The 21548-nt window shown below is 57.1% G+C and overlaps 1 protein-coding gene across 6 annotated transcripts; it reads right to left on the bottom strand.

The window, feature by feature from the left end:
* Positions 1–1408: 1408 nt before the first annotated feature.
* On the bottom strand, positions 1409–15985 carry UBTF (upstream binding transcription factor). 6 transcript variants are annotated; one of them, XM_059997841.1, is made up of 21 exons: positions 15753–15985; positions 12671–12795; positions 10993–11168; positions 10350–10433; positions 10097–10252; positions 7658–7722; positions 7276–7396; positions 6783–6893; positions 6307–6440; positions 6011–6152; positions 5690–5731; positions 5445–5558; positions 5189–5344; positions 4680–4814; positions 4311–4421; positions 3817–3905; positions 3524–3713; positions 2681–2728; positions 2498–2569; positions 2257–2400; positions 1409–2171 (listed from the first exon to the last, which is right to left on the bottom strand). In XM_059997841.1, the coding sequence occupies exons 2-21, from the start codon at positions 12726–12728 to the stop codon at positions 2046–2048; spliced, it is 2274 nt and encodes a 757-aa protein (XP_059853824.1). In that variant the 5' UTR covers positions 12729–12795; positions 15753–15985; the 3' UTR covers positions 1409–2045. The 6 variants fall into 6 exon arrangements, with proteins under 6 accessions (XP_059853824.1, XP_059853820.1, XP_059853821.1 ...); XM_059997837.1 differs by lacking the exon at positions 15753–15985 and adding an exon at positions 15291–15651; XM_059997838.1 differs by lacking the exon at positions 15753–15985 and adding an exon at positions 13955–14085.
* Between the last annotated feature and the right edge of the window lie 5563 nt (positions 15986–21548).

Genomic DNA, 21548 nt, shown 5'->3' with positions numbered 1-21548 from the left:
GGAAAAAACCGGGAGGTGGGGTGGGAGTGAGGGTCCTCCCATCCCAGCCGTCCCATCCCAGTGCCAAAATGCACCGAGTCACCTCTCACAGCACTAACTCCCCCACCACCACAGCCCTGTTCGTACTGTAAGAATTTTTCAAATTTTAAAACAGGAAAAAAAAAAAAGTGCCCCATTCAAAGTTGTTTTTAAATGAAAACACATTCTGCTAAAAGAACAGCGCAGGGGCACTCAGGGTAATGGGGTTCTTTGCAGGGGCTCTTGGGAAGAAATAGAACCTTACGGACCCCTGTACCTAATTCCAGGATCCGGACAAAGGGGAGTAGGAGTGGGGAGTGTCCCTCCCTAGCCACCCCCTCCCCCCCACAGCACCATGGCTAAGGCAAAGCAGATGGTCTGCCTTCCTCTGGGAAGGGGACCTACCTTTCCCATCCCACCTCCTAGGTAGAGTTCCCATTCTTCCCCATCCCTTGGCTTCCATTTGGAGGGGAAGGTGGAAATGCACAAAGCCCCAATTAAATAGGTCACTGATGTGATTGTTTTTTTTTAAAAAGAGAGAAGCCAAAATTTAATAAAAAACAAACCAACAAAAATTAAACCCACAGAGGCAAGGTGGCTTGGCTTATGAAGAATCTGGGAATCAGGTACCAAAACGAGGGGGATGGCTGGGAAGGCTTAGGAGGACAGCTTGCAAAAGCAGCTTTTGCAGACCTCTTCCCAAAGCTGTGGATTTGGGGAGGTGGGGCGGGGAAGGGAGCACACCTGAGAAATCAAAGGAAACAGGCGTGGGGCAGCTGCAGGAGATGCAGGGGGAAAGACAGGAGGGATGTGTAAGTTAAGAGCTTCCAACACATTTCTTGAAGGCCAGGTTCAGGGCCCAGGGTGGCTGGGTGACCCCTCAGATGAGCTGCAGGGGCCTTTCCCACCAAATCAAAGCTTTAAGCTTCACCTGGTCCGTTCCCCCTCCCCACAGTCCTGCTGGGTACTGGAGACTAGCAGTAGCTCCAATGACCCTGCCAGAGGGAAACCAGTACAGGAAACATCAGAGTGGCTTCAGTACACCCCCCCAAATTGAATTAGAGATCAAGCAAAGCAGAAGATATGGAGAAAGGGGCCACCCCGGCCCATCCCCACCAGGATCAACGTCTCCCTGGCCCTCACCAACCCTTTTACCAGTTTCACACACTGAGGTGGGCGCCCCCTTCTCTCTTACACGCACAAATGCACATGTGCCTTTGCACACCCACAGGTGCACCCATGCTACGTATAGGCCGCACACGCACACGCACGCACACACACACGCGCACATACGCTTTTCCATACGCATCAAGACCGTTTTAAAAAAGTCCCAAACCTACCCCCTAAACCCTCCCTCTCCCAGAAATGACAACAGAGACGGCAGCCGAGGTCGGTAGGAAACGTCTCGTTGACAGCTCAGAGCTTAAAAAAAAAAAATATATACACATATATAAAAAACACTTCTGCCCCCTCCCCGCCGTGAGTGGGTCCAGGCAGCTCCTTCCCGCAGGGGGCAGGAGAGGGCCATGGGGCAGTGCCTATTTTCCCATAGGCGCCCGCCCCTCCTCTCCCATGTTCCCTGCCTCCAGTTCCAACGTAGGGGTCCAGGCTGCAAGCCCCTCTGGAAAGAAAGGGGTCTTTCCCAAGCTTCCACCCTCCCTTGGGTTGGGCTGCAGGTGTAGGGGGCCTCACTGAACTCTTTGGGGCCCACCCCCCCATCCCACTCCCAGGTCCATTGTCCATGCCGGAACCGCAAGTGCAGAGGGGGGTGGGCTGGGCCGGTCCAGTGGTGGCTCAGTCTGATGGTTGTGCTCCCTGGAGGGCCCCCCAGGGCTGATGTCTCTGAGGCCGAAGAGTTCTGGCCTGGGCGCCTCCAGTGCCTCCCCCCACCGTATTTTGTTTTTTTTTTTTAAAAAAAAAAAAAAAGGAAAGAAAGAAAGTGGGGGAGGCCAAGGGGCAGGGGACAGAACATGGGGGAGAAACAAAGGTGGTCAGTCGGGGAGGGGAGCCCCGGGTGGGGCTGAGCCTCAGTTGGAGTCAGAGTCCGAGGAGTCCCCCGAGGAGGAGGAGCTGGAGCTGCTGCCCTCGGACTCGTTGTCCTCATCCTCGTCGTCGTCCTCGTCGTCGTCCTCGTCGTCGTCGTCCTCCTCGTTCTGCGAGGCAAGGAGTGTGCAGTCACCAGGTGGCCGTCCTGGCGGGGCCCCACTCTCCCCTCCCACTGGGCCCCGTCCATCCCACCTCATCCCCATCCTCGCTCTCATCCTCGCTGCTGGATTCGGAGGAGTCCCCCCCGTCCTCAGAGGAGTCCCCGTTCTCATCATCTTCCTCCTCCTCCTCCTCCTCCTCCTCCTCTTCATCCTCTTCATCGTCATCCTCAGACTCCTTGGAGGGACGGAAGCGCATCAGTGGTCCCTGCCACACCACTCCGGGCACCGCGGACCCCCCGCTCCCGGTCCCGCTTCTGAGAGGGGCTCCTTACCGACTTAGACTGCAGGGTCGTCCGGCTGGACTTGGGGTTCGGGCCTCGCAGCTTGGTCATGCTCTTACGTTTCTGTAGGAGAGGATGGGGACGTGGGCAAAGGGAGCAGCCGTGAGTTCTAAACACCCACCGCCCCGCCCAAGTTCCCTCCTTATCCCAACACCAGCCCGCTCCCAGACTCACATTCGAGATGTACTCTTTATATGCTGCACGGTCCTGGGGAGACAGACTCTGGGGGAGACAGAGAAGGAGGTGAGGGTTGGAACATGACCCAAACCACTGCTGACTGAGCATGCTGGCCAAGTGCCAGGCAGTGGGCTGAGCACTGCCCACCATCCCACCTTCGCCCATCCCAGTCTCCCCATACCTTGGGTCTCTGCAGAGAACCCCAGGGACCTGAGAACACAGCTCAGTGTTTCTGCTTAAGATGCCCTGAAGCCTTTTCTAAGCTACCCTGTCCTAGGACTGTTGGTTTTCACGTCTGTCCTGTTACTCTACCCAAATGGAGGCGCCAGATTCAGGGTCTTCCTCAGCTCAGAGAAGCCCCTCACGATGACTTCCATAGCCTGGCTGCATCACTCCTCCCCAGAAGCCAAGTCCAGAGCCACTGCCAATGCAGTGGGGCTCACCAGACTTCTGAAACACTTAAACCCTGCTAATTTCCTGGGTCCTTGGCCAACCTGCCTGGGTGGCCGGGGAGGACACCAGTGACTCTCCCCACTTTACAGATCTGACTGCTCAAGCAAGGCACAGAAAGGAAGCTCAGAGGCTAGGGGCTGAGCCAGAGTCTAGGAGAGGTCCCCTGGTCCCAGCTGGAGGGAGGAAAAGGCAGTCTGATTTGGATTGTCCCACTCACTAGCTGTGTGACCTTGGCTAAGTTACTTAACCTCTCTGAGCCTTGGTTCCCTTATCTTTGATAGTAATCATTACCCTGAAAGACTGCTGGGACACTGAATGAAATCATGAATGCAGACCAGCCACCACGATGCTTCCGTCTTCCTTCCTAGGGTCCCCCGGCCCTCTCACCTTGACCCAGAGGTCCAGGTGCACTTTGTACTGCTTCTGCTGCTCCTCGGCCTGCTTTTTGTAGTGCTCCTTCTGGCTCTGGGAGATGCGCTGCCAGCGGCTGCCAATCTCCACCATGCGCTCCTTCAGTGGCAGGTGGTTCAGCTGCCCATTGGACAGAAGCTCCTGGGAGAACTTCTGGTAACCGTTCCTGGGAGGCGGGGGTGTTGCAGGGAAGGTCAGGAGACCAACCAAGCGGCCGTCCTGCCCTGACCCTCCCCATCCCTAGGGTGAACTCCAGCCCCCGGACTCACATGGGAGGCTTCTTGGGTTCTCCCTGGAACTTCATCTTCTTGGATGAGTTTGCAGCAGCCGGGGGCGCCCGCCTCTCACTCAGCTCTCTCTATGGGGACACCCGGAAAGGTCACACTCACCCTCCCGCCTGCCCCATGCCATCTGACTCTCCTTTGGTGTACCAGGAAGGAGGAGAAACTGAGGCACAGCCAAGGAGCAACTTCCTAACAACTCACACCTGTGTCAGACCGGCACTGCTGTCTGAAAGTGCTTTCATGACTGCACTCACACGACTAGCATCACTGCCCTCGTTTCAGTGATGCGTCACTGAGGCTCACACGAGGAAGTTAAGAGACTTACTTAGGGTCACACAACCCAAGCCGGGACTTCTGGCTCCAAGTCCCACGCAGTGAGGAAAGCCGCCCACCCAGGAGGGTGCTCCTGAGTTTTAAGTGGAGAGAGGTGCCCCAGCTCCATCCTGCCCCACCGCGCTAACCAGAAGCCCTCTTTCTACCTCGTATCGCTTTTGGTCTTCGGCCGCCTTCTTGATCCACATTAGTTTCTCCTTCTTTTCCATGTTGTTCCAAGTCATCTCCATGGCTTTCAAGGCCTTCTCCCGGTCGTTCTGGGGACAGACAGGGGTGTCAGCTGTGGGAAGGGTCACCTAGGGCTGGAGCGGGTCTGCATGGGCGGTGGCAGAACAACCCCTTTCCTATGAAATTAATAATAAAGCAACTACTTATCCAGAAAAAAAAAAGAAAGAAAAAGAAAATGGAAAAAGCAGAAAAACAACACACACACATACCCCCCCCCGCCAAAAGAAAGAAAAAGAAAAGAAAGAAAAGAAAACACCCCGAACAACCCCTTTCCCACTGCCTGCCACCTTGAAGCGGGCCAGGTAGTCGCCGATGACACTCTGTTGCCAGATCTCCTCGGCTCTTTTGGGCGACTCTGGCAGCTTGCCCGGCTTCCTCTCTGACTGGGCCTTCAGTGCGGCCTCCCGGGCCTTGTACTTGGCCTGCGGAGGGGCGGCAGAGGCGTCAGCCTTCCGGCCACCCCCAGGGGGCGCATGTGGCTCGTCCAGCAGTTGAAGGCTCTCGCCGCCACCGCCACCGGCAAGGGTGGGGTGAGCAGAGGCGTGGGCCAGTGCAGATGTCTCCGGCCTGGGGCACAAGCCTCCCAGCGGCCCTGCTCCCCAGGGAGCTACAGCCCACAGCTGACAGCTTCCCGCCTTCCGGCTCGCTGGGTTCCCAGCCCCACCATCTGCGCCCAGGCACCCTTGCGGCTCACACCCCACACACACCTGGGGCGGGGTGAGGAAGTACGGCTAGCCCCCAGGGGAGAAGCAGCCCAGACTCTGCCCAGCAGCCCCTCTGGTCTTGCAAGCCTGACCTTTTTCTTCTCTGACAGGTCGTTCCACATGCGGGCCAGCAGGCGGGTCAGCTCGCTCTCTGAAAGCTCAGGCCGCTCTTCCTGCAGCTGCCGCCGCTTTTCTTCCGAGAAGATGAACATGGCTGACACGGGCCTCTTGGGCTTCTCCGAGCCACCCTTGTAGATGTGCAAAGAGGGTCGGGGTCCACGGGGTGCTCACGGGGAGCCCTGCCTCCCCCCCTCCCCCAGGACCTGCTTGGTCGTGCCCCCTGCCCACCTTGCCCCCTTCCTGGGAGGGCTTCTTGGAGGCTGGGCTGGTGGCTTGCTTCTTGTTGATGTTCAACATCTTCTCCTCCCCCAGGACCCGCTGCTGTTCCTCCTCAGGCAGGCTCTGCTTGGGGAGAAGGGGCACCATGGGGCTGAATGTCTGGTCCCCAGGCTGCTTCCTGGTTGTCTTAAGGGCGCTGCTCACCAATTCCCCGGCCTCTCTCTGCCCGCTGCCCTCCCGAAAGGAACACTCACCTCTAGAAAACGGAGCAGTTCCACCTCATAATCTTTCTTTTTCTGGGGAAGGAAGGGGAGTCAGGGTCAGTACGGGGGCAGCCTCACGGGAGGGGGACAAACAGTAGCCCTCAGCAGACCTTCCAGAGCCTGGACAGGGCCTAGTCTCCCTCCATAGATGGCAAGCGCGAGGCCCGAGAATCTGCCTGGATCAGCCCAGATGCTAAACCTAGCACACCACCATGTCTGAAGCAGGTGCCCAGGGGTCAGACCTCATGCTTCAAAACCCCAGGGCCCTCCAGGAGTCCTCCCTCTCCAGGGCTGGCCCCTGCCACAGCTCACCTGGTCGCACTTCTTGTGGTAGGCGTCCTTCTCCTTCTGGGACAGCAGCTTCCACTGCTGGCTGCACAGCACCATGCGCTCTGTGCTGGGCACGTCCTTCATGTTGGCCATCAGCTCTGCGCAGTACAGCGAGTAGCTGTTCCTGTCACAACCGGCAGCAAGGGAGGAGCGGCCCTGTGAGCGACCTGGGAGGCCCAGGGCGGCAGCCCCCTCACTTCCAGAGCCTGGGCTGAGGCCCTTCCCCAGCCCGGCTCCCTAGTTGCCCACTCGCCCACCCAGCCCAGGGCAGCGCTCACGGAGGTGGCTTGGTGGGTCGCCCGTCAAACTTGTCCTTGAGCTGGCGTTCGGCCTTGGTGAGGGTGGACTTGGTGATGCCCTCCTCACTGATGTTGAGCTCGGGGTGCTTCTGGATATAGTCACGCATAATCTCCTGCAGAGTGAGGCGGGGGGGATGGAGGGCAACGGGGTGTGGGGTTAGCTGGGGCCGGGGGGGTGGGGGAGAGCCGCTGGGAAGGGGAGGCAGGGAGCAAAGCTGGGGGGTGGCCGCGTGTCTGCTGTGTCACCCGAGACGTGGTGCCCTGCCCTGCCCTAGCCTGAGATCTCATGGGGGGGGCGGGGCGGGGAAGGTAGGGGCAGAGGTGAGGGGCCCGAAGGCCCCTCCCTCAGCGGTAGGACGGGGAGAGACCGCCTGCCGCAGAGTGCGGAGGCCGCAGAGTCAGAGGGCAGAGGCTCGTGAAGAGCCGGGCGGGGAGGAGCGCAGCGGAAGCCTAACCTCGTACTCCTTCCGCTGCTCCAGGGCCTTATGAATCCATTTCAGCCTCTTTTTGTCCGAGAGCTGAGACCACTGCTTCCCCAGGGAGTCCTTCACCTCCTTCGTAGTGGCCTGCAAACCAAAAGCCGTCAGACACACACAGGCAGCCAGGGGCAAGGGGGGAGGGGCAGGGGAGGGGGACACAGAGGCCCCCGCCCCCTCAGGCCACAGGAGGTCACGAGAGTGTCCCCCACAGGCCAGGAGGGGAAGGCAGAGAGGCGGCGGGGGTGGGGTGGGGTGGGGCGGGGGCTCCCGCCTGGGTGCAAAGGGACAGGCTCACACACGCACACATGCACACACTCGCACGCCAGCTGGCCCAGGCCCTGTCCATGCAGCCCACCCCTGGGGAGGGGCCTCCTCTCCTGCTCCCCTGCACCGTGCCCGGCCGATCTGGCGCGGCTCCCCCTTGCCACTACCGTGCGCCCTCCCTGCCACCCCCTGGCCGGACACTCACGTCTGGCCGCACTTTGAGGTACACCTTCTTCTCGTGGGTGTACCACAGCTGCTGGGGGGTTTTGGGCTTCTCAGGGATGTCCGACTTCTTGGCGTTCTGGATTAGGTCTGGGTGATCCTCCCTAGCCAGGGCACGGGGAGCAACAGTCAATGCGGGGAGGGGATCCTGCCAGGGCAGACCCAAGCTAGCTGCCCCACCCACCCAGGCTCCTTGGCCTATCAGCTGGCCTATCAGCTCCGGTCCCTCCCCTTGAGCCTAAGCCATTAGGGTCTACAGGTGACCCATCCCTCTTCCGTGCCTCAAGTGCCAGGTTCTGGCCATTGCTACCCTCTCCTGCCGCACCCAGCACCCTGTGGCCCTCCTCTGGGCTCCACTGCCTTACCTGAATCGGGCGAGGTTTCGCTCAAACTCCTGTTTCTCCCTCTGGAAGTCCTGAATATATTTCATCTGGGGGGAGGAGGTGACGGGGTCATCCACAACCCAAGGCCTGAGCTACAAAACCCACGAAGTCCTCCTTGCTAGCTATTCTGCCTCCCAGTTGGTGATGTATACAGAGGATGTCACGAGCAGGAAAGGGATGGCGGTCTGCCTTCCAGCGGGCTGAGGATGGGGAACTCAACCGTAGCCCAGACAGCGGGAGCCACAGGGGTCTCCCAGAACACATCCTACATCCTATCCCCTCCCTTTAAGAAAGGGAAAGAGTCCCAGGAAGGGGACATGGCATTACCCAGTCACACAGTAAGCAGCGACAGGGCTGGGACTCCCCACAACACTACTCCTCTGCCCTTCCCCAACGCCAGGACACTCCCAGGGAGAGTCAGGAGAAGATGTAGGCCTTGCTCCTGTCGCGCTCTCCTCCCGTGTCTGGGGCAGCTAATAGTAATCTGCCCCCTCAGAGGTGGCCCACAGGGCAAGTGGCAGGCTGAGTCCTGCTCCAAAGGGAGATCGCATTGAAGGGAACCCAGAGTGAATTCCTGTATCTGGATTCTTTCCCCCCATCTGCTACCTTTGGGTCCCTGGCTGTCCTTGGCGATCCTGACACCATCCCCACCCCCACCCCCTTCCTCAGTCATTGCCACCTTCCCTGCCTCTGATCCCTTCTTCCAGGCTCCTGGCTCTTTGGCTCCTTGAGCCCTCCCTCCCCCAGCCCCGTCATTCTCCTTTGCTGTTTGGCTTCCCTTCCTTCGCCTGCACCGGCTTCTACCAGCCTGGTCCTCCCTTCCCACCATCCCACCTCCAGCCCGGTATCCTTCCTGCCTCTCCACACCCCTCACTCTGACTTCCTTTCCAGCCTGTCTCTTTCCCTTCCTCATCTACATCCTGTCCTGGCTCCCACTCAATGTCCATCTTTCCTTTATCCCTCTTCTTCCCAGATTCACAAATGAGTTAGCACTGGAGGAGGCCAGGGTCTCAAACTGATTGAGCGCAACCCCTGCCTCTCATCAGGCGCAAGAAGCGAGGCAGCTCCACCTCCCTCCAAGGTTCCCGCAGAAAACCGGGAGCAGAACCCAGCCTGCTCAGCCCCTGTCGCAGCCCTCCTCACACAAGACAGCAGGTTTGACAGCCGGAAGGCACCACCCAGACCAGGCTCACTCTCCACACCTCAGATCAAGACCAGGCCGGAAGGACTGAAGTAACTTACCGAAGGGCACATACACAGCGATTCAGCGGTAGCCAGGAGAACAGGCTCAAGGCCTGTGTCCCCTGGGCCGGCACTCTGTCCACTCTACCACGGAGTTTCTTCTATCCCTCCCTGAACCTGAGACCCTCTGCCTCTCCCTCCCACCCCGTGGAAATGTCTCGGTGTTATGTGTACAGTCAGTTCTGTGACGGCCCCATCGTAGGGGTCAAGAATAGCTCCAGCGATTCATACTCCGGCTTGGCTCAAGCAGTAGTTGCAGACAGCCGGATCTGCCCAGCCAAGCTAGCTCCTTTTCTGGGTACAGAACAGGCCACGTGAGCCCGAAGCCAGGGTGTGCAGACCAGGAAGAGGGCTACTCCCAGCGCTGGTGCCCTCCCGGGAGCTGGCTGCCTGCAACTCTGTGTCCTCTCCCAGCAAATAAATGTGCCCTTGTCTCTCCTGCTGCCCCTTGCCAACATCTCTCCCTGACTCCATCTCGCCATGTAGCATCTCCTCTGTGTGTGGGTCTCTCTCCCCACCCCACCTCACTCGTGTCCCAGCTGCAGTGCTTTGCTGTCTACCTCTGCAAGGTACCGCATGATCTCACTGTGCTGTGTCCACCCCTGCCTGGGAGGCTGGGCAGCCCCTGCCCAAGGTTAACGGGCTTGAGGGTCTGGGAGAGCGTGAGGCCACGAGGGACAATGTGTGCAAGGGGAAGCCCGCCCATGTAACCTGTGGACGTGGCAGTGGGAAAAGCACTAGGCAGGGAACCTGAACACTAAACCGGAGTCCTGGGACACGATACCCTCCTGCACCCCCGTTCATTGCCCACAAAATCAGGAGAACCCAGTCTCCCGGGGTTACCTCTACAAGCATCAAACGAGACCATGTGGGGAAATAGCAGAAGTGAACAGCTCTGCAGGCCTAACAGTGAGGACGTGTGTGTGAAAGAACACTACGGGTTTTGCCTGCCTCCGTCAGGGTTACACCTGCAGCAGTGCCCACGCCGGACAGCATGTGGGCCTGGGAGAGGGTGATCAGGTGTGGCTGCCCAAGGCCCTACCCTGCTCAGCTGACCCACCCATGCCCCTGATGCCAGGTCCCTTGGTCTAAGCCCTCACCACCCCCAACAGATGACCTACACCATATCAGCTGCTCCCGGCCTCTTCCCTCCCCGCACCTTGGTCCCCCTCCCCCCACCTTCTTCTTCTCCGGCAGCTCTTTGTATTTCTTGGACAGAATCTTGGTCAGGTCCAGGTTGCTCATCTCGGGGTGGAGTTTTGCGTACTTGGCCCGCTTCTCCATGAAAAAGCGGAAATAAGGGGTCAGGGGCTTCTTTGGGAAGTCCGGGTGTTTCTGGAAGGAGGGACAAGGACATGGTCAAGGTGAGACACTGGCCGTTCTTTGGACCTTGCCTCTCCAAACCTTTGTGCTCCTTCTCCTGGAAACTCACCTTGAGTTTTTTGCCTTTGTAAGGGTTTTTAACGTGTTCCTGAGCATCGAGGATCAATTCTGTCAACGTACGGAACTTCCTCACCTGGAGGAGGAAGGGAGGTGAGTGGAAGGGGAAGTTCCGAAGAGGGGGACACCACCCAGGAACGAAGCCTTGTTTCCCAACGGGCCTTTTTTACTTTCCACTAGACTGAAGTTATCAAAGGAGGAGGGCAGGGGCCGACAGTGACACAACTCAGGCAGCCCTGACACCCAGGCAGACACCCAGGCACTGGTCTGTGCTTACTACAGAGGCCCAGGCAGTCAGTACACAGCACAGGACAGCAACAAGGCGACCGCCTGACCTCGAAATGGTTGTTCATGCCAGCACCTCATTCAAACAGCTCAGGCAACAGACGCTCTAAGACGGTAAGTATTCAAGGCCACACAGCTAGAAAGTGGCAGAACTGAGAAGTCTTGGCCAGTGCTGTCAACCGTGCCACCTCCCGAAATGCACAAGGGCGACCACAAGAGCACCTTGCCTAGTCTCTTTCCTTCCTGTTTATAGACTTCTGTTCCATCTCCTCCACCAGGAAGATTGAGGCAAGGGTAAGTGTAGTTGTGTGTTTGAATGTGTCAGGAAGCGTGTGGGGGGGATCCGTTACCTCGTTAGAAATCTCCACCCATTTGAGCTTGCACATGTCTCCAGAAAAGTCTTTAAATGCTACTTTTTCCCAGTCCATATGTGACTCGGTGGTTTTGAACTTGGAGCTGTCATTGGATGGAAGGTTGTTCTTCATGCATTCCAGCAAAGTCAGCATGTCTTCCTGGGACCAGCGGTCTGGGGAAGGGTAAGAAAAGCCATCATGCCTAGCTCATGCCAGCCCCCATCTGCTCCCCAGTCCTTAAGCACTCAACCCTTCCTTCCCAGAGCATCCCAGACCCTGAGTATTTCCCATCTGAAGGCATACACAAGACATGGCCTGGCCTTAAGGAAAAGCCATGGCCATACGGATTAGAGTGGGGACTCCAGTCCAGACAGCATCAGGCCTAGAAACCCAGACCTGGACTCCAGTCTGGCTTACTTCAAAGCTATTATCATTTCTAACACGCCAGCCTGACACGAGTTACAGTTTACTGTAGCGAAGTGGGGGGAAAGGACGCTACAGTGATTTGGGACACTGCTGGAGAACAGCTAGCTTATCGGAGAAGGAAGGGAAGGAGGGAGGCAACACATCTAAACGTGAAGCTAAATTCAATCCAAGTTCTAGGTGGCTACCCTAAATGTGCAGACGGAGGAGGGGGTGTGGGCAGTAAGGAGAACCCGTGCTGTTGTTTCTCTCCAGCAGAGCTAGAAACTAGCGTTAGAGGCGTGAGTATTCCACCATCCTACCCCTCCTCTCAAAGAGGACCAAAGGAGAATTTGGGGTAAGTAAACCAATGGTAGAACCATATAGAGCAGCTGTGAGGCAAGGCAGGCAGGTGGGCAAACGCTCCCAGGGCCCTGCTCCAGGGAGACACCGCCCCTCTGCTCCCTCCCCTAGAATTCTGAGTTGTCTTCTCAGCCCAACTCCCCATGCAGGCAGAAAACGGAGTCTGGACCAGCTATTTCCAGCCACTGAAAGGTAGCTCCAGTGAGGCCTCTCTGGAGGGTGGCTACCCTGGAAAGTAAGCTGGGAGGACAGCTATCCAAGGCTAGGAGTCAAAAGGGCTCTTGTATTTACATCTGGTAACCTGGGCCAGGGTTTCCACAGATGGATCACATGAACCCATAATCCTCTCTCTTCTCAATGTCCCACAGGCATTGCCAGATGCTCAGATTCATCCTACCCCCTGCCACCCTACACACTGGATCCCCACTGGGTGGGGTAGGGTGTAGTTATTTATCTTTGAGGCCTCAAGCCATCAAAACACCCTTTCTCTCCAACCTGCCTCACCAAAAACTGTCCTCTTCATAACAATAAAGAACCTGAAAAGCCTCCCCAATCCCTCTCATCTCCCCCTTCCTCCACATTCCTCATCTTCCCTCCCGTTCCAGAACACTGTTGGGGACACACTAGAGCTGACTGGGAACCCCAGAAGGAAGACTTGCATATGCCTCCTTCTCCTCCTCTGACGTGGGGGTAATGGAGTGTGAAAAATACAGTTTATAGGTTCAAGGCCAAATAATTTGGGTTTAGCCAAACCCCCAGTGTAAGGGATGTTTGACACTCAAGCCGCTCTCTCCCGTATCATTTCAGAGAATGCAGACTGGAGAAAACCTTTAGAAGGGGAGTGGGCCTTGCAGACCTACGTGAGAAAAGAGGATTTAAGTTAAAGAGCCCTGAAGGTCGGGGCTCCTACCTTGGCCTTTGGGGGCGGCCATTTCCAGGTCTGTGGGGCAGTCGGCTTCTCCGTTCATTCTCCAGCCGTCCAGCCACCTCCTCGGTCGTGCTGGCCAGGCAAGCCGGGGTCAAAGCCACCTCACCCTTTAGAAGAGACACCAGTCCCCATTCAGGCGGGCTGAGAGGTGGGAGACTGTCTATCCCTCCCTCCCCCAAAGGGGAGGGGAACATAAGCCCACACTCTCAGAGAAACCCAGCCAAGACTCTAGGAGGCTTAATGAGTTGGTGGGGGTGGGAGTGCGCTCCTCCTCTACCTCCTAACCACGCACCCCCCGCCCCCCAGCCCCTACAGCCCCGCTCCTCGGCGTGCGCCCTCCCCTGCCCACGCGAGAGACTGCTCCCAGCTCCCGCGTGCAGCTATAGCACCCGCCCTCCGCCCTCCTTCCCCCACCCCGGCCAAAAAAAAAAAAAAAAAACTCCTCCTCTTCTGTGCGCCCCGCCCCGGGGAGGCCCCAGGCTGCAGGGCGGGGGAGGAGGAAGGGCGGGTAAAGGGCGCGCGCGGCCGCGGAAGCGGGCACGCGCTGTAGTCTCCTCCTCCCGCTCCCCCCCGGCCGGTTCCCCCCGCCTCCGCAACCCGGCGGGGACCCGGACGCAGCGCAGCCGCCGCCGGCCCCGGAGCGCAGCGGCCGCATCGCCCCCGGGGACCGGATCCGGATTCCCGCCGCCCTCCCCCTCGGGCTCCCGACGCCGTCCCCGCCCGCCTGGGCGGGCGAGCAGCCGGAGAGAAGCGGCCTGGCCTGCCCCCCGCCCCCGAGCCACCCACCCCGGCCAGAGGCGCCGCCACCGCCCAGCCACCCCGACGCTCACGGAGGAGCCCGGCGCAGAGGCGCGACCACGGCGGGAACCACCGCCTCCTCCCCCGAGCCTGCGGCCCAGCCCCGCCGGCGCCCCCGCCCCGGCCTCCGGGGAGCCGAGCCAAGGAGAGGGCGGGAGGACGGCGGCCGGGAGGCGGGGGAGCAGCGCTCACCGGCCCCGCCGCCCCCTCCGGCGGCCGGAGAGAACTGCGCCTGCCGGCTCGGAGAAGCGCGGGCTCCTCCGCCTGCGGCCGGGGCTCGGCTCGGGCCTCGCTTCCTGCCCTCCCCTCCCCCGGTTCTCGGCGTCCTCTCCAGTGCCCTGGTCCTCTCTCGCCCAGTCCCCTGCCCGGAGGTCGCCCCGGGTCTCCTCCGGGTGTCCACCGCACCCACGGCTCGCTCCCCGCCGCCCGGCCCCGACCCCGGCGCGCGTCCTCAGCCGCCTCGGTTACCCGGCGCAGCGCGGCCTCCGGGCTTCCCGCTCCGGCGGCTCCCTCCCCGGCTCTGAGCGGCGGCGCCCTCCCCCGCTCGGCCGGGCACAGCCGCAGCTCCCTCCCGCGGCGGCAGCGGCTCCTCCTCCGGGCGCGGCGGCGGCGGCGGCGGCGGCGCTGGGGCGGCGGCTGCTGCTGCTGCTGTGGCGGCGGCGGCTGTGGCTGCTGCCTGCTGCTCCTCGCGGCGAAAAGCACAAAGCACAGCGCCCTCCGCCTGCAGGCAGCCCGCCCGCCGCCCGCCCGCCGGCCCCGGCCTCAGCTCGCACACCCCCCGCCGCCGCCGCAGCCTCCGCCGCCGGAGCGGGGAGGAGGAGGGAGAAAGGAGGAGGAGCGGGAGGGGGGGCGGGAGAAGCGGGGCAGCGAGCGCGTCCTTCCCCGTAGAGCGCACACCGACCCCCGGGGAGCGAGCGCCAGCCCGCCCGCCTCGCCGGCTCCGCTCCCTCCCACAGCCTGCCCGGGCGGGCTCCGCGGGGGGCAGCTGGGAGGAGGGGCGGGAGCTGGGGGGACCCGGGCGGCCGAGGCGGAGGGAAGGAAGGAGGGGAGGGGGGTGGTGGTGGTGGTGGTGGTGGTGGTAGTGGTGGTGGCGGCGGCGGCGGCTGCCGCCGCCGGGGAGGGGGGGGGGGGGCCGGGGCAGGGAGACACGCAGCCGCCCGGATGGCGGCGGGGCTCGGAGCCGAGGCAGGCGGGCGGGCGGGCGCCGAGAGCGACCTCGCCAGACCCGCGGGGGAACTAACAGGCTCGGCCGGCGCGGGAGGGAGGGCGCGAGGTGCGGCCGCAGAGAGGGTGCCCGGAGGGCCCCCAGGCGGCCGTGGAGGCTCAGGGGTCGGCTGCAGCCCTGCTCCGGAGCTCTCTCCCCAGTCTTCCCAGCTCAGATTCGGGCTTCCACTCCAGCCCTCATACGCTCCCCTCGCCCGCCTCGCTGAGCGGGCGGTCCGCGCCCACCCTTATCCCCAGAGCGTAGCCACCGGCTCGGGGCGCACGCACGCCGATCGCGGCGCCAGGCTTCGGCGCCTGCCTCGCGGTCGCCTAGCTGCCGAGCAGCACACACACGAAACTTTCAAAAAAATTATCCCTACAAAATATCCTTCTTGCTAATTAAAATAAAAAGTCTCCTTTGCTCCTTAAACCCCGCAAACGGCGAGGGGGCGACGGGCTCCAGCGGAGGAGCCTCTCTGGGAGCTGGTTCAATCCAGCCCGGCATGGCTCCCCAGGCCTGCCCGGGCGCATGGAGATCGGCGCCGCCACCACTCTCAGCAACCCCTCTCCCCCGAAATCGGCGGCGCCGGGGCTCACTTACCGAGCGTGTGAATGGGAGCGCGGGCCAGGGGCACCTTAGGGGTGCGGCGGGCCGAAGAGCCGAGCCGCAGCTCCGCCGCAGCCGACGCCGGGGCAGCAAGTCGCCAGACAAAGCCCGAGATGGCGAAGCGGAGCGACGGCTAATGGCGAGCCCCACGCGCCGCGCTCCGCCCGCCCCGCTCCGCCCGCCCGCCCGCCCGCCTCGGCGCAGCGCAGCGCCGCTCCGAGCGCTCGCCCGTCAGAGCCGCCTCGGCGCCGCCGCCGCCTCCCGGGCCACCCGGGCCTCGCCTGGCCCCTCCGCCTCCTCCGGGCGGCTTAGCCTCACCCCTTCCCTCCCACCGCGCTGGGGGCTGCACGAAAATAAAAAAAAAAGAAAAGGAAAAATGCTTTTTTTTTTTTTTTTCCTTTGGTAGGGCGGGCGTGTTGAGACTTTCGGATCTTTTTGCCCCCAGCTCGCACTCACCTGCGGAGCCGCCGGGAGGGCTGGGGGTGGGGGCGCGCGGGGCTGGAGCCGGCAAGCGCGGGTTGAAAGCTAGCCAAGCTCTGCAGCGCCCGACCCGGGCGTATACGCCGCCGCCAGTCCCCGCAGAGAAATCGTCCTCCTACCCCCGCCTCCATCGCTCTGCGTTTCTCTTCCAATCAGCCGATCGCTTGGCGGCTCCTCCATTCTCCGGCCAAGCCCGATGCCTAGAGCGAGCTCCACTCCTCCATCTGCTCGCCCGGCTCCTCGCTCCCCTGCCGCGGCCGGCGAGACGACGTGGGGACGGAGGGGGATTTGCGAGGGAACCTGCGGCTTCCCGGTCCCATTGCTCCCTCCCCGCTGCCTCCTGCTTCTCTCCTGCGTCTTTCCAACTCTCCCCTGTCGCCACTGGTGTGTGTCTGAGTGTGTGCGCGCTTTTTTTTTTTTTTATTGCTCTTTGCTTTTGCAACCCTGGAGCCAAGTGGGGGGGGGATAGAAAGGGGGGGTGTTACCAAAAAGAAAAAAAAAAAGCAAGCAAGAAGCTCTTAGGTTTGTAACACATTGGAAAACCGGGGGAGTACCCCGCCTCGTCCGATCTCGGAGCCCCGCGAGGGCCTTCCGGGTTTCAGAGCGAGCCTCACGCTATTCTCAATGCCCCTCACCTCCTTCGGGTTTAGGGTCCGAGGAGTCCGAGCAAATAATTCTCCCCCTGGGCCGTAGCAAGGGGGTGTCAGGGTGAGAGTTGGGGGCATTTCTCAAGAAGCAAAACCATCCCTCCCACCCCAGCTTCGGTAGCTGGGCCGGAGTCCGGGTTGAGAGCAAAAATCCTGGTTGGTTTAGGCGAAGAGGATTCCGGGGCAAAGTCGGAGCCGCGAGACCGCGCTTCGAGCATCTCCCCTTCGGTCTCTGCCTCCTGTCCCTTGCCTGCTCCCCGTTTAATTTTTTTTTTTTTTTTTTTTTTTTTGCCCCCTCGCCTTTAATCTAATTTCTTCCAACTCCACCTTTGTTGTTAACCGGCGTCACGCCCGGACTAGCCAATCCCCGCCACGCAATCAGCTTGTCAAAAAGGCTCGGCCAGCCCTGGGAAAACAGGCCGCGGGCACTGCCCCCCCAACCCTACCCCCCGCCCCCCGCACGGCGGCGGCGGCGGCGGGGAGCCGCGAGGGGAGCCTTGCACCCCGGCCTCGCCGCCCGAGCCGCAGCGGGGCAGCCTCCTCGTAGGTTTCCGCTCTCCACCATCCTGAGGGCCAGGGATTTTAGGGCCTGGGCGGGGATCGAAAGGCCTGGGCGGGACCACCATCTACCCTCCCATTGCTGTCGGCTGTGGTTGTCTGTCTCTGCCTCTCCTCCTCCGAGGAAGGTTCATCTGGACGCAGGAAGCCAGAAGACAGTCTGAAGAACGCCTGCTTCCAATCGGCGAGCCTACGGCTTGGGCCATCGCTCCGGGGGCAGAGCCATTGCTCCCGGGTCCCGGAATGCCAGTCTACCACACCAACACTGCTACGGCCCACATCTCGACCAGCTGGATCACCGGCCCCTTTGGACTCTCCCCTGGCACACAGCCTTCTCCATCCTCACACAACAGCCTCGCTGCTGCTGTAATTCCTCTTGTCTCCTGGGAGAAATGAGATTCCTTTCCCAGGACTTCCATAGCCCACATCTGCCACGTTTCACAAACAAGGAGGAAAATCCTGTCAAGGTCTGGTGTGTCTGGATTTTTCAGTGGGTAGGGCATGTAGGAGGGGCCGATTTACCTTGATGCTATTGAAGCTTACGCTTCAGGGCTCCTCATCGCAGGGCCTGTTCAAGGCCCTGTCCTTAATTTTGATTCATCATTTGGTATTATTTCTGAGTCTCCCCCTCCCCTCCAATTGTACAAGTTTCAGCCCCACAAACCCAGCTCTGCCCTTGGAACCTACAGAGTGCATTTTGTGTAGGACCAAGACATCTCACACCGCACTTCGAGCCTGCAGGGACTGACTTTCTTGTTTTGACTGGGAAACAGCAAAGGGTTTGGAGTCAGAAGTCCCAGCTTCCGAGCTTCTCGGCTTCCCAACCTTCTTAACAGTGTGAGTTTGATTGAATCTCTTAACCTCATCTGATCCCAGTTTCCTTGTCTATAAAATTAAAATAGCAATCCTATGTTCTCTGCTTTCCTCGCCAGGGGCTGGAGGGTCGAGTGAGATGATATATGTAAAACTGTAAAATACTCCACAATGTCACTTGCGATGTTTACAATGAGACTTAGACCCCAAAAAAGTTCCAAGTCTTCCACACACAGATCTGGAGTCCAGGTGTCCTGGCTCCTGGCCCTGAACTTCTTGGCTGGGCCAAGGGGCCTTTCGGTAAAGGGCTTTGGAATAAAACAGGATGAACATGAATCATAAGAATGATAATAATAATTATTATTTTTAATTAATTTATTTATTTTGGCTGCATTGGGTGTTCGTTGCTGTGCGTGGGGCTTTCTCTAGTTGCGGTGAGTGGGGGCTACTCTTCATTGGGTTGCGTGGGCTTCTCATTGCAGTGGCTTCTCTTGTTGCGTGCAGAGCACAGGCTCTAGGTGCGCGGGCTTCATTAGTTGTGGCATGTGGGCTCAGTAGTTGTGGCTCGCGGGCTTTAGAGCGCAGTCTCTGTAGTTGTGGCCCGTGGGCTTAGTTGCTCTGCGCCACGTGGGATCTTCCCAGACCGGGGCACGAACCCGTGTCCCCTGCATTGGCAGGCGGATTCTTAACCACTGCACCACCAGGGAAGCCCAAGAATGATAATTATTGATTTTTCATTTCTTGGGCAGCAAAAATCATAGCTGGCACTTTTCCCACTTGGAAACCAATTGGCTTGTTTTACGTCTATTGTGTCTCTGGTGAGGTCAGGAGTCTAGGACTTGGGCTATGGGCCAGAGCATGAGGGAACCTACCCTTGGTCTTTTTTATATGCCGCCTCTCCCAATTCACTTCCCCCTCCCTCCCAGTTTTCTGCCCTGTGCCTTGAAGCAGAGCCTCAGCATTCCACAACCCCAGCCAGGCTGGTGACAAGGCATAATCCTAGTTACTCATTCTCCACTTGGCCCCAGCCTTTCCTTGGGTTGCCAGTATCCCAGCACTAGCTCATATAAAACCCCTACTGTGCCTGGAATGCATTAACCAAAGTGTGGCACTTAAATTCCTAGTGTACATGGAGTAATTTTAGATAGTATACAGATGAATATATTGTTTTCAAAGTTATGTATTATAATGCGTATTTGGAAATGCATTTTTTTTTAAATTTAAGATAGTGACGTAAACCTGCTTCTTTCTTGGGGGGAGCTACTGTCCCTCATTTATTTTTTTCTTTTTTATTGAGGTGTAACTTACAGATAATGAAGTGTACACATCTTAAGAGTACAGCTTGATGCATTTTTACCTTTGTATACATAGTTTACTTGTTACATATATGTATGTATATGTATTCATGCATACATATACATATATGTATAATGTAACTACCACCCTGATCAAGATATTGAATATTTCTAGCATTGAGCAAGCTCACTCTAAGTCAATATTCCCCTCCAAATGTCACCAGTATTCTGAGCTATTGCCGTAAGATAAGTTTAGCCTGTTTTCGGAGTTCATATGCATGGAATCATTCAGTATGTATTCTTTTACATCTAACCTCTTTCACTCAACATTATGTCTAAGATTAATTTATGATGTTGCACGTAATACTGGTTCATGCCTTTTCATTGCTATGTAGTATTCCACTGTATAAACATACCACAATTTATTCTTTCTACTTCTAATGGGCATATGGGTTGTTTCCAGTTTTTGACTACTATGAATAAAACAGCTTCAAACCTTCTTGTGCCTATATTTTGGTGGATATATGCATTCATTCCTCCTGGGTGTATTTCTAGGAGTGGATTCCTATATCATAGGCTTTAAATATATCGGACATTATTTGATACTGCCAAGTAGTGTTGTCAGTGTTTTTGGATTTTGGTCATTCTAAGAAGTGTGTGGTGACATCTCATTGTTTTAATTTGCAATTCCTTAAGGGCATATGATGTTGGATATCTTCTCATATGCTTAGTTGCCATCCATATATCTTTTTTGGTGAGATGTCTGTTCAGATCTTTTGCCCAGTTTTTCAATCAGGTTGTTTTCTTTTTTTTTGGCTTGCCATGCAGCATGTGGGACCTTAGTTCCCCGACCAGGGATTGAACTGCCAGGGAAGTCCTGACTTTGTTTGTTTTCTTATTGTTGGGTTTTAAGAGTTCTTTGTATATTTTGGCTAACAGTCCTTTATCAGAGGTGTCTTTTGCAAATATTTTCTCCCAGTTCGTGGCTTGTCTTCTCATCCTCTTGACTTTGTCTTTCTCAGAGCAGAAGTTTTTTATTTTAATAAATTCCAGTTTATCAGGGATGTCTTTCATGCCTTTGGTGTTGTATCTAAAACGCCTCCACCATACCCAGGGTCGCCTAGGATTTTTCCTATGTTATCTTCTGGGAGTTTTGTGATTTTTCCTATGTTATCTTCTGGGAGTTTTGTGATTTTTCCTGTGTTATCTTCTGGGAGTTTTATAGTTTTGTGATTTAGATTTAGGTATATATGATCCATGTGGGGTTAATTTTTCGTGAAGGATATAAGATCTATATCTAGATTGATTTTTAAATTTTTTGCATGTGGATGTCCAGTTGTTCCAGCAGCTTTTTTTTTTTTTTTTTTGGCTGTGCCACGCAGCTTGTGGAACCTTAGTTCCCCTGACCGGGCATTGAACCTGGGCCCACGGCAGAGAAGGTGCCCAGTCTTAACCACTGGACCACTACGGAATTCCCCAGCACCATTTGTTGAAAAGACTGTCTTTGCCACATTGTATCGCCTTTGCTCCTTTGTCGAAGATCAGTTGATTATATGTATGTGGATCTATTTCCGGGCTCTCTATTATATTCCATTGATCTATTTGTCTATTCTTTCACCCATACCACACTGTCTTGATTACTGTAGCTTTATACACATCTTGAAGTTGAGTAGTGTCATTCCTTGAACTTTGTTCTTCTCCTTCAATATTGTATTGCCCATTCTGGGTCTTTTGCCTCTCCACGTAAACTTTAGAATCAGTTTGTTGATGTCCACAAAATAACTTGATGAAATTTTGATTGGGATTGCTTTGAATCTGTAGATCAAAATGACAAGAACTGATGTCTTTTTTTTTTTTTTTGGCTGCATTGGGTCTCCGTTGCTACACGTGGGCTTTCTCTAGTTGCGGTGAGCGGTGCACGGGCTTCTCATTGCGGTGGCTTCTCTTGTTGCGGAGCATGGGCTCTAGGTGTGCGGGCTTCGGTAGTTGTGGCATGCAGGCTCAGTTGCTCCTTGGCATGTGGGATCTTCCTGGCCCAGGGATCGAACCTGTGTCCCCTGCATTGGCAGGTGGATTCTTAACCACTGTGCCACCAGGGAAGTCCAGAACTAATGGCTTGAAAATATTAAGTTTTCCTATTCATGAACACAGACATTTCTCCATTTATTTAGTTCTTCTTTGATATTTTTCATCAGAGTTTTGTAATCTTCTTCATATAGTTCTTATACATATTTTGTTAGATTTATACTTAAGTATTTCTTTTCTTTTTTTATTTTTGAGTGCTAATGTAAATAACACTGTGTTTTTTATTTCAAATTCCTCTTGTTCATTGCTGATATATAGGAAAGCAATTGACTTTTGTACATTAACCTTGTGTCCTGTAACCTTGCTATAATCATTTATTAATTCCAGGAGTGTTTTTTGGTTGATTCTTTCAGATTTTCTACATAGATGATTGC

Source organism: Delphinus delphis, chromosome 19 (assembly GCF_949987515.2).
Source record: "Delphinus delphis chromosome 19, mDelDel1.2, whole genome shotgun sequence".
NCBI classification, from domain to species: domain Eukaryota; kingdom Metazoa; phylum Chordata; class Mammalia; order Artiodactyla; family Delphinidae; genus Delphinus; species Delphinus delphis.
This window is presented reverse-complemented; position numbering and strand designations above follow the sequence as displayed.

What these genes read in the sequence shown, in the direction of transcription:
- UBTF (XM_059997841.1), bottom strand. Translation starts at nt 12,728, where the DNA reads ATGAACGGAGAAGCCGACTGCCCCACAGACCTGGAAATGGCCGCCCCC. An exon ending in CCTCCCAGGAAGGGGGCAAG is followed by an intron (nt 5,345 to 5,444) that starts GTGGGCAGGGGG and finishes CACATCTACAAG; the next exon opens with GGTGGCTCGGAGAAGCCCAA. An exon ending in AGAGCGAGGATGGGGATGAG is followed by an intron (nt 2,172 to 2,256) that starts GTGGGATGGACG and finishes CTTGCCTCGCAG; the next exon opens with AACGAGGAGGACGACGACGA.